General features: G+C 39.1%; 1 protein-coding gene across 4 annotated transcripts in view; it reads right to left on the bottom strand.

The window, feature by feature from the left end:
• lzts3 (leucine zipper tumor suppressor family member 3) overlaps nt 1-9,029 on the bottom strand; it is a 21,807-nt gene extending 12,778 nt beyond the window's left edge. For 2 of the 4 annotated variants that reach the window (XM_016253957.1, XM_016253954.1), the window contains exons 1-4: nt 8,661-8,832; nt 6,303-6,791; nt 4,316-4,819; nt 2,102-2,422 (exon numbers count right to left, since the gene is read on the bottom strand). In XM_016253957.1, the coding sequence (XP_016109443.1) occupies nt 2,102-2,422; nt 4,316-4,819; nt 6,303-6,716 (1,239 nt within the window). In that variant the 5' untranslated portion in view covers nt 6,717-6,791; nt 8,661-8,832. Of the gene's footprint in view, nt 1-2,101; nt 2,423-4,315; nt 4,820-6,302; nt 6,792-8,660; nt 8,833-8,877 lie in introns of those variants that run through there. The other 2 variants (XM_016253953.1, XM_016253956.1) reach the window with 2 other exon arrangements.
• Nucleotides 9,030-11,999: the final 2,970 nt, after the last annotated feature.

Genomic DNA, 11,999 nt, shown 5'->3' on the forward strand with positions numbered 1-11,999 from the left:
ACAATTTAATCAATCTTTTAAAATGTAATCAAATGAAAATCAATTTACAACAAATCTTTGCGTTTTTATTTTTTTTAATTTTATTTTATCAGACATGATGCCGCACAACAGAACCGTATAAATTAATAAAAAATAAAAAAATAACTCGGTTGTATGATATTCCTTAAAAATAATATTATTATTACTTTGAGAATCGCATTCTAGAATACAGTAGTGATATATTCCATCATAATTTCAAGTTAAACCGGCCCTTTATTTTGACGGTTTGTCGCGAAGGTCTTTCAGTTTCAGTTTCAGCGTGTATTTGACGGTACTTTTTTCTGCAATTAATACAACAATTTAATCAATCTTTTAAAATGTAATCAAATGAAAATCAATTTACAACAAAACTTTGCATTTTTATTTTTTTAAATTTTATTTTATCAGACATGATGCCGCACAACAGAACCGTATAAATTAATTAAAAAAAAAAATAACTCGGTTGTATGATATTCCTTAAAAATAATATTATTATTACTTTGAGAATCGCATTCTAGAATACAGTAGTGATATATTCCGTCATAATTTCAAGTTAAACCGGCCCTTTATTTTGACGGTTTGTCGCGAAGGTCTTTCAGTTTCAGTTTCAGCGTGTATTTGGCGGTACTTTTTTCTCAAATGAATCTGCATAAAGCTGGTGAAGCAGCTCTGAAGATGAAGTGCATGTGTTCATGTCCTCATATATTGAGACGCAGATGCTGAAAACACGTCAAACAAGTCACGTGTGTGTGACGGGGCTGACGAGACGTGAGACGTGTGGATCCATCTGCAAGCTTTTATTCAAGAGACGTGGTATAACAGGCAGGGTCGAGCAATGGCAAACAGGTATATGGCGGGCAAAAACACAAGAATAGTCCTAGAGCTAGCGTAGGTCACCGATCGGCAGACAGAATCACAGGGGCAAGACGAGAGGGAGAAATCCAGGAAAACAGGCAAAGATCAGAAACCGCAGAAACAGGCAAGGCAAAACAAGGATAACACGGAGACTCGGAAAGGGGTACAGGCTAAACAATACTCAGCAGAGAAAGGTGGTTTGAGTGGGTGTTATATAGTGAGTGAGGTGATAAGAAACAGCTGTGTGCAATGAGTGCAATCAGTGCAGTGTGCAAACCGTGCAATGAATGATGGGATATGTAGTCCGGGGTGCTATGCAACAGTTTGTGTTGTGCGAGAGTCAATATGTTAGATTAACCCCTTAACTGTCACCCCCCCATTTTTTTAAATAGGCATGCAGGTGCACTATCCAAACTTAAATTGTTGTAATTTATAAACACTTCGGAATACAGACATAAGGTTGGTCTCTTTTTAAAGAAGTAAATCAGCAGATTATCGCAAGAGTTTACCATTTTTTTTAAAGAATTAAAGTATCAAAAAGTTATGCTAGTTTTAATTTACTGTAAAGAAAATGCAATTTTATATATAATAAATATTTGACATAACAGGTTTTACTCTAAAAGTGGTATAATATTAAAGCCTTATGTCTAAATAAGTTATGTTCCAAATTTGAAGTTGATATGAAAAAAAATGTAGGTTCCTGTGAGATTTTATTTAGGGCGTTATATCACAAACAGCCACAGGGTGCCATCCAAACTCCATTAACATTTTTAATGCATTTTTCTGTCACAAATGTCTAGATTTCTCTGTCAATATTACTTCTATCTCAATATCTCGAAATATGGAATCCTGAGACTCAGACCTTTCCAATGATATGTTTTTTGTCAAGATTATAAAAAGTTTTGATTGTAAAATACCGTAATGCATTTTGTAATATGACACTTGACTCCGCCCACTAAGGGGGAGGAGACCGCCAAAAGATTTTAAAGTACCATTTCCATGGTAACGCAATGTCCCATTTCAAAATGTCTTGGGCTTCTTATCATCATTATTAACATGAATTTAATCATAATCTCAATATGATATCATTTATGGCCCGACCCTAATTTAGGCTATTTATAGAAGGTGCTTGGCGGGCGACTCAGAGACTCCATGCGGGCTACCAGGTGCCCACGGGCTCCACGTTGGTGATCACTGCGAAAAACCACCTTTTGGAAATACCTCTCACCTCCCACTTGGTCTCCTCCAGGCGAGGCAGTATATCCGCCTGCTCCTTGCGGTAATCCAGACACTTGTGCTCCAGCTCCTCTCTCTGTGCGAGCAGAGCGCTGATCTCGTCCTGGAGCCGGCCCTTGTCCTGCTGCAGACGGGCGATGTGGGTCTGCAGGGCCTGCTGTGTGCGCTGGGCTCGGTGGGTCACCTGCTGCAGACGCCTGGCGTAGTTCTGCCTCAGCTCCTCCATGTCTCGCTCCCAGACACGCTGCTTCTCCTCGAACACCTGCGCGATGGCCGCCTCGCTCTGGTCCAGGTTACGCCGCATGTGGATCACCTGAGGAACAATCACAGAATGAACATAAACACATACTCCAGGTACAGTATTCTACAACTTCAGCTTGCCACTGCTTTGTGTTGTTATCTAAGGAAAATCTTTCTGTCCATCAAAGCTCTTAAATCTCATTATGAGACTTTTATGGTGTTTCTTTTTGACGGCCTCCAAATTGTGTTTCCTTTTATGCTTCACTGAGGAAAGAAAATAATACGTGTTTGGAACGACATGAAGCTCAGTAAATGATCACAGATTGTTCATTTTTTTAATGAAATATCAGTTTAAACCAGAGAGGCCCAAACGTTTTATTACAGAGGGCCAAAAATCTTCATTCATTGAGGGCCATGGGCCAAAAGTGAATGTTGCATTTTATCATTCACTATACAGTATTATAATAGAATGTATTAATTTGTTAAAAAAACAATTTTGTTAAAAAAACAAAAATGTAATTAAATGTATTAATGTTTTTTTAAATAAATACTTTTCTGAATTTTTTTTTTATTTTTTAATAACTTTTTGATATTAATATTTTTTACATATATATATTTAAATTATAAAATTATTTCTAATCAAATTCACTTATTGTTTTTTAAATACTTTTCTGAATTTGAAATAATTTTTTAATCAAATTCACTTATTGATTTAAAAAAAAAACTTTTTGATATTAATATTATATATATTTTTATTTATTTATTTTATTTTTTGAAATTTTAAAATGATTTCTAATCAAATTCAGTAAAACAAATTGTTGGTTTGGCACCTGTGAAATGGTCTTGAAAACCTAAATGTCTTGTGTAGAAGAAATTAGTGGAGATCAATGAAGAAATGTATGGTAACACTTTGCAAAAAGGTTCCATTTGTTAAAATGAGTTAACTACATTATTTAACATGACAATGACTAACAATTTAACTAACAATGAACTACTTCTACATTTATTAATCTCAACATTTACTAATGCATTTTTAAGATCTAAAGTTGTATCTGTTAACATTAGTTTGTGCATTGTGGACTAACATTTTTAATAACAAGACCTTATTGTAAAGTGTTCCCAAAATTGTAATAGTCTAGAATTTGCATGAGCTCAAAAGAAAAAGATAATATTCAGAAAGACAAAATCAAGTTGCGTTGTGCTGAAATGGGGAATTTAAGCTGAATCAGTATCTCTGATTCAAACTGTGCTAAAATATCTAATAATTATGTGAAGGGAATGTATTGCTGTAACTTGTGACCATTTCTTTGAATATCATATTTGATGCATCAGGCTTTTATGGCTCATATAATCTGATACAGTGAGAATATGGAGGAAAATACGGCCCAGTTTTATTCAAAGGCCCAACATGAGCAAAAATATGAATTTGCATCAGATGCTGATATTTCTCTGATGTAATTCTGATGCTTGTGCTGTAAATCAATGAGATCTTTCTAACAGTGCAGCAGACACTGACATAAAATGCTATAAATATCAGCGGTCGCTCTATATCTCCAGTAATCTGTCTCAGTGAGATGAGAGTGAAATGATCAGAACATATAATGCAGTGATTGAGAGCTGAAGAAATAAAGGCTCCTCAGAAGATGTGAGATGTTCTGGAGGCTTGTGAAGATCATTCCTCCGCTGAGGAACAGTGAAAGTAAAGCTTCTGGAAACAAACGCTCCTCAAAAGATCCTGAGGATCAGATTTGAGACTCTAAAACATGATTGATGGAGAATCAAGTAAAGCTGAGCTGCTTCAGTCCAGTAAGTGTTCATCTGGAGATATTACTGACGTTGAGTAAAAATCAGTCAAGATTGGACACGTGAAGCTCGAGCTGAAGCTGGACGCTTGTACAGTTACACTAAAAGACTTTGACTTGCTAAAATAACTCAGAAGACAGAAGGATATGAATGCGCTCCTCACCTCCTGCTCTTTCTCCCAGAGTCGGTCCTCCAGGTCCTGGATGATGTCGTCGGTGGAGGGCGATGGCTGGATGGTGGCGAGTCTCTGATAGGACAAGCAGCTCTTCCCGGAGGAGGACTGTCCACTGTCGGACACGCTCAGGCCGTTCTGGTAGCTGGGTTTGTCTGGTTTCTCCAGCGGCGCCGCTGTGCTGCTCAGTCTGTTGATGTGGCTGGTGGAGGCACTGAGGGGCCCCAGCGCTCGAGCGGGACCGTAGCTCACGCCGGGCCCCGTGTAGGTGGGCAGGCTGGTCAGAGAGTTCCTCCCGGAGTCGGACATGCCGCCCTGCCCGTCGTTTCCGGCCGAAGGGTCCCGATCCGGACTGTCCTGCTCACAGAGGGACTGCGGGGCGTCAGAGCCAGCAGATCGACCCCCGCTGGACTGACCCACCAGGTTCTGCATGGAATGAAAACTCTTGGGCACGACGGGTTTGAAGGCGGACGGACGGACCAGAGTAGAATTATTCTGAACGAGGAAAACACAGCAGGTTCTTACAAAAATACATCATTAAACAGCTGTCATTAAGGATCTATCTATCTATCTATCTGTCTGTCTATCTATCTATCTATCTATCTATCTATCTATCTATCTATCTATCTATCTATCTATCTATCTATCTATCTATCTATCTGTCTGTCTGTCTGTCTGTCTGTCTATCTAGCTATCTATCTGTCTGTCTGTCTCTCTGTCCGTCTGCATCTCTGTATCTATCTATCTATCTATCTATCTGTCCGTCTGCATCTATCTATCTATCTATCTATCTATCTATCTATCTATCTATCTATCTATCTATCTATCTATCTATCATCTGTCTGTCTGTCTCTCTGTCTGCATCTATCTATCTGTCTGTCTGTCTGTCTGTCTATCTATCTATCTATCTATCTATCATCTATCTGTCTGTCTGTCTGTCTATCTGTATCTATAGATAAATAGATCGATAGATAGATGTAATACCTTCTAAAGCTTGCAGTAAAATTAAGAAGAAAAAAATTAACACTTTATCAAGGATGCATTATGTGACAGTAAAGACATTTATAATGTGACAAAAGATTTCTATTTCAAATAAATGCTGTTCTTTTGAACTTTCTATTCATCTGTGAATCCTGAAAAATAAAATGCATCACAGTTTCCACAAAAATATTAATGTTTTCAACATTGATGATAATCAGAAATGTTTCTTGAGCAGCGAAAAATATTAATAATAAAAAATATATATTACACAATTCCATCTCTACCTATCTATCTATCTATCTATCTATCTATCTATCTATCTATCTATCTATCTATCTATCTATCTATCTATCTATCTATCTATCTCTCTCTCTGTCTGTCCATCTCTATCTATCTATCTGTCTGTCTGTCTGTCTGTCTGTCTGTCTGTCTGTCTGTGTCTAAGCTCAAGGTAAATCTTTATTTGTGACCCTGCAGCACAGAAGCAGTGTTGAGTCGCTGGGGGATATTTGTAGCAATAGCCAACAATACATTGTATGGGTCAACATTATCCATTTTTCTTTTATGCCAAAAATCATTAGGATATTAAGTAAAGATCATGTTCCATGAAGATATTTTGTACATTTCCTACCGTAAATATATTAGTAATATGCATTGCTAAGAACTTAATTTGAACAACTTTAAAGGTGACTTTCTCAATATTTAGATTTTTTTGCACCCTCAGATTCCAGATTTTCAAATATTGTCCTATCCTAACAAACCATACATCAATGGAAAGATTATTTATTCAGCTTTCAGATGATGCATTCATTTGAAAAATTGACCCTTATGACTGGTTTTGTGGTCCAGGGTCACATTTGATAAAATAATGTTTAAATATGCATCATTAGTTTCTCCATGGAGAACATGAATTGGATTTTTACTTCCAGAACCCAACTTTTCCACTTTATACTACAACCAAAGCAGTCCATTAATGGAGTAACCGCGTGAGTCATACCTGCTCGAGTTTCCCAGATACAGTGAGGATCTTAGGTGGCATGCGACTGTCTCTCTTGCCGTTGTTCCCGTCTCTGCCCTTTACCTCGTGGTTCTTCTCCACGCCGTGACCCACCATGTTACCGCAAGCATCCAGAGACACTCTGGTGGTGTCCCGGCGGCCCGCGGCATTCCCCTCCAGCCTGCTCCCCCTGCTGAGACGAGACGCAGCGATGGTGAGCTGACCTCGATCCATGGTGGTGCTGCTCCCGCCTCGTTCGTCACTCGAGCCCTCCGAGGTGCAGGGAGCTGCGTGGAGGCGCTCAGAGGGGCCGCGGCGGGACAGGGGAGGGCCACGAGGAAGGGTGGTGCGTGTGCCCACGCTCTTCATGGCAAACTCCTGCTCACCGGCCACCCCGCTGCCTACACTGCCCATGCTGGGGAACCAGAGCGTCACTCAACGCCGCAACCCTCCGCATGAGCCATCACAGCTGCCGGACCTCCAGACACACTGCAGTCAGAGCAGAGGGAAGACATGTGTGACCCTGGACCACAAAACCAGTCATAAGGGTCAATGTTTCCGAATTCAATCATCTGAAAGCTGAATAAATAATCTTTCCATTGGTGTATGGTTTGTTAGGATAGGACAATATTTGAAAATCTGGAATCTGAGGGTGCAAAAAAATCAAAAAATTGAGAAAATCATCTTTAAAGTTGTTCAAATGAAGTTCTTAGCAATGCATATTACTAATCAGAAATTAAGTTTTGATATATTTATGGTAGGAAATTTACAAAATATTTTCATCTTTACTTAATATCCTAATGATTTTTGGCACAAAAGAAAAATCTATAATTTTGTTGGCTATTCTTACAAATATACCCCAGCGACTTAAGACTGCTTTTGTGCTCCAGGGACACATTTACTCATTTTATAATATTACAGAAGATTCTGTTTTGAATAATTGCTGTTGTTTTGAACTTAAAGAATCCTGTAAAAACATGATGCTTCAGAAATCATCAACAATATTCTGATTTTCAACATTATCAGTGTTGAAAACAGTTGAGCTGCGCAATATTTTTGTGGAAACTGTGATACATTTTGTTTTTCAGGATTCACAGATGAATAGAAAGTTCAAAAGAACAGCATTTATTTGGAATAAAATCTTTTTTCACATTATAAATGCCACTTTTGATCAATTTAGGATCAAACTACTTTGTACACTAGTGTTCGAAGACTTGGGGTTGGTAAGATATTTTTGAATTAATGTTGGCAAAAGAAGTCTCTCCTGCTCACCTAAGCTGCATTTATTTGATACAATATACAGTAAAAATAGTGAAATATTATTAGAATGTAAAACAGCTGTTTTCTATGTGAATATGTGTTAAGCTGTAATGTATTTCTGTGATGCGCAGCTGTATTTTCAGCATCATTCCTCCAGTCTTCAGTGTCACATGATCTTCAGAAATCAGTATAATATGCTGATCTGCTGCTCGAGAAACATTTCTGATTATTATCAGTGTTGAAAACAGTTGTGCTGCACAATATTTATAATAATATTTCACAATATTACAGCTTTTGCTGTATTTTGCCTTTGTGAGAAGAAGAAACTTTCAGAAACATAAAAAATTCTATCAACCCCAAACCTCAAATATGCAAGTAGGAATTATTTGATTATGAACACTTTATTCAAAAGCACAGAGAGTAGCAATGCAAATTGCTCAGAAAGGTTTAAGAGATGTAGGTGAGACAACAGCAAAACAATGGAGAGCTTCAGTGCACGATCCCCCAACCATAAACAAATGCACTTACTATAACCAAACCTTACTGTGCGTTACGCAAGCATCAGCATCACGTGAGCCGGCAGCCAGATTGATCCAAGCTTGTGTTTGACATCCATGTGCATGAAAACACACCATGAAAGACAGAAGCTGTTTGATCTCACAACGAGCTGCAGCACCATGCGCGGCCAACAGAGGGTTCACACTCCAGTGCTTTGCCATTACCTCATCTGTTCTCGCACTTACACATCTCACACACATTTGGATTGGCACCTCGGCTTGTTATGGGCCACGAGGTCGCCGTGTGTGGCTTTGTGCGTAAAGGGATGAATGGTTAAACTTTTATTGGCTCCACAAGGCCTGGAACCATCATGAAAGCCAATGCACAACAAGTTGCACAATCATCTCAGACCTCAGATGACCAAACTCTCTCCAAACCCTGTGCGTCTGCACAAAAGATTGCATGCGCTATTGTTATCTAACGGCTGAATGGAGATCTGCAGCACCTTCAGAGAGCGCGAATCCCTTTGAGCATCAAAACACTGCATCTTATTATAGACACACTCTCCATTTTCGGCTCTCTACACAAACAAAGACGCACCATGAAGATGGAAACCAGGAGATGGGTTGCTTTTTCCCCTCCTTCCCACTATCAGTGCATTACATAATGCGTCCTCGCTGCGTTATCTGCGAGAGAGAATGGAGGTCCGTTCACTGGTTTCAGTCGCAGTCTCTCTCTCTCTATTCTTCTATAATCAGTCGCTTCAGACATCGACACCGCTGTCGTATGAAATCCACATGACTGCGATCGTACTCACTGTTTCAGCACCGCGGACAGCGACGCGCGTCACAGCAGCCGCGTTCATTCACCGAGCCGGTCGCGTCGCGTCCATGAAACCGAGCGGTGTGTATCTTGACAGGAGCAGGTCTCGGGTGATGATGAGGAGGAGGAGGAGGATGATGATGATAGTGTATCAGCTGAGCCACACGCCCACCTCCGCCCCGCCCCTCTGCCACACGCCAGCAACGCCCCCCGAAACGCCGACGGCACTGCGCATGCGCATAGTATATGTCACTATATGGGGGATATGAGTGTGCAATATCAGTAAGAGAACATTTATGTTTTTCCTCAAACATATTGATTAGGAGCTTCGGAATTGTTGTTTCACTACCCCAAGTCTTTGTAAAGGGGTTCAAAATAATAGTTTTTGCTCACCATAATATTTTCTTCAATAATGAATTAACGCAGATTGTTCACAACAGAGCTGCAACTGAGGGCACAGAGGCGTTTCTGAATGAATCGGTGGTTTGGAATGAATCGGTTTTGTAAATGATTCAAATGACTCGCTCATAGACAGGTACTTGTCGCCACCTTCTGGTGGAACGATGTAACTCGCAGAAAGAGTCGAGGCGGAGTGAAAGTGAAAAGGCTGTTAAATATGAGCAGTATTGGGGGTAACGGATTACAAGTAACGTGAGTTACGTAATCAGATTACTTTCTTCAAGTAACTAGTAAAGTAATGCATGACTTTTTAATTTACAAGGAAATATCAGTTACTTTTCCACGCCAGTTAGTTTTCTCATGTATTGACCAAGTGGCACCCTCCCGCTCTCTCTCTCGTGAAGCCAACACGGAAGTGACTTAAACTGTAATTCATCGACTGACCGCTAGAGGCGGGCTGCAAAAGAGAGTCAATCCCATAGACTCCTCATGTTAAAATACCCAACTTTACAGCAGAAAAAAACATGTTTACAGTCTGGTTCAAAAAATTATTTTGGTCTATATAGCTAATTTTGCCCTTCATGACAACTGTGAGGGGGGTGGATTGTTTTTATAACTCATCCATTTAAATTATATTAAGCCTTAAATGGGTCATATGATGCTGCTAAAAAGAACATTATTTTGTGTATTTGGTGTAATGAAATGTGTTTATGCGGTTTGAAGTTAAAAACACATTATTTTCCACATACTGTATTAAATATGATAAATAAAACAAATATCCTTTATGCGTCTTAATCTCATTTTATTAACCAGTATCTTTGCTGCTGACCTTCAATGATCCAATCCAACCATAATAATTTAGACAAACATAACATTTGTGCTTACTTTTTTTTATTGCTGAAAAGAGAATGAGCCCAGCCCAGATGAGAAAAAGTAACATAACACATTACTTTCCATAAAAAGTAACTAAGTAATGTAATTAGTTACTTTTTTAGGGAGTAACGCAATATTATAATGCATTACTTTTAAAAGTAACTTTCCCCAGCACTGAATATGAATACAGACATATGTGGCCGTGGGTAGGAAATTAAAGGGGGCATAGGCAAAAAAAATGCCCCTGCATACTTAAACTAAAGCTATCATGGCTGTGAATAAACTGAAAAGGAAATGAAAAGTGTCGATTGTGGCATTCAATTTTGATTTGTTAATATCGCATCATATTTCTATTTACACGTTCGTACAACGTTGTGCACTATAAACAATCACACATGATTCTGTTGAGCTTATGAAAGCAATGGCCAATCAGAAGTGCGATTTTCATCAGATTTTGAGCCAATTTTTTTTTAGTCGGGGCGCATTTCAGCTTTGTCGTGCAGTGTAGAGGGGGTAAAATTCCTGATAATTGACTTGCCCTCATGTCATCCAAGATGTTCATGTCTTTCTGTCTTCAGTCGTAAAGAAATGAAGATTTTTGAGGAAAACTTTTAAAAGTAACTTTCCCCAGCACTGAATATGAATACAGACATATGTGGCCGTGGGTAGGAAATTAAAGGGGGCATAGGCAAAAAAAATGCCCCTGCATACTTAAACTAAAGCTATCATGGCTGTGAATAAACTGAAAAGGAAATGAAAAGTGTCGATTGTGGCATTCAATTTTGATTTGTTAATATCGCATCATATTTCTATTTACACGTTCGTACAACGTTGTGCACTATAAACAATCACACATGATTCTGTTGAGCTTATGAAAGCAATGGCCAATCAGAAGTGCGATTTTCATCAGATTTTGAGCCAATTTTTTTTTAGTCGGGGCGAATTTCAGCTTTGTCGTGCAGTGTAGAGGGGGTAAAATTCCTGATAATTGACTCGCCCTCATGTCATCCAAGATGTTCATGTCTTTCTGTCTTCAGTCGCAAAGAAATGAAGATTTTTGAGGAAAACATTCCAGGATTTTTCTCCATATAATAGACTTCAATGGGGACCAAGTCAAATTGCAGTTTCACTGCAGCTTCAAAGGGCTCTACACGAACCCAGCTGAGGAATAAGAGTTTGTTCTAGCGAAACGATCAGAGATAAAAAAAAAAATAAAAAAATGCATATCAATTTTAACCACATATGCTCGTCGTCTTGCACTAGCTGGACTTCATGCATTACGTAATCATGTTGTAAAGGTCATGTGTGACATTGGTCCAGTGTTTACAAAGCAAACGGGCAAAGAAAGTCAAACGCCCTTTACAAAAAAAGGAAAAACAATGATGTCAGACGATTTTGAAGTTGGGGGAGAAAATTAGATGTTTTTCGCCCTTTCCTACCTTTTTGAACCGGAGTTCAGACGAAGAGCAAACCGTGCGTGACCTTTCCAACGTGATTATGTAATGCATGAAGAAAGAAATGAAGATTTTTGAGGAAAACATTCCAGGATTTTTCTCCATATAATAGACTTCAATGGGGACCAACTGCAGTGCAGTTTCAGCGCAGCTTCAAAGAGCTCTACACGATCCCAACCGAGGAATAAGAGTCTTATCTAGCCAAACCATCGCTCATTTTCTAAAAAACATTTTCTTTTTAACCACAGATGCTGGTCTTGCTCTAGCTGGACTTCACGCATGATATAATCACGTTGGAAAGCTCGCACGCGGTCAGCTCTTCGTCTGTGTGCTCCAGTTCAGAAAGGTAGAGTCGAGTGAAAATCTCATTTTCTCCTCCAACTTCAAAATC

This window comes from Sinocyclocheilus grahami, unplaced genomic scaffold (assembly GCF_001515645.1).
Source record: "Sinocyclocheilus grahami isolate Dianchi unplaced genomic scaffold, SAMN03320097.WGS_v1.1 scaffold1213.1, whole genome shotgun sequence".
NCBI lineage: Eukaryota > Metazoa > Chordata > Actinopteri > Cypriniformes > Cyprinidae > Sinocyclocheilus > Sinocyclocheilus grahami.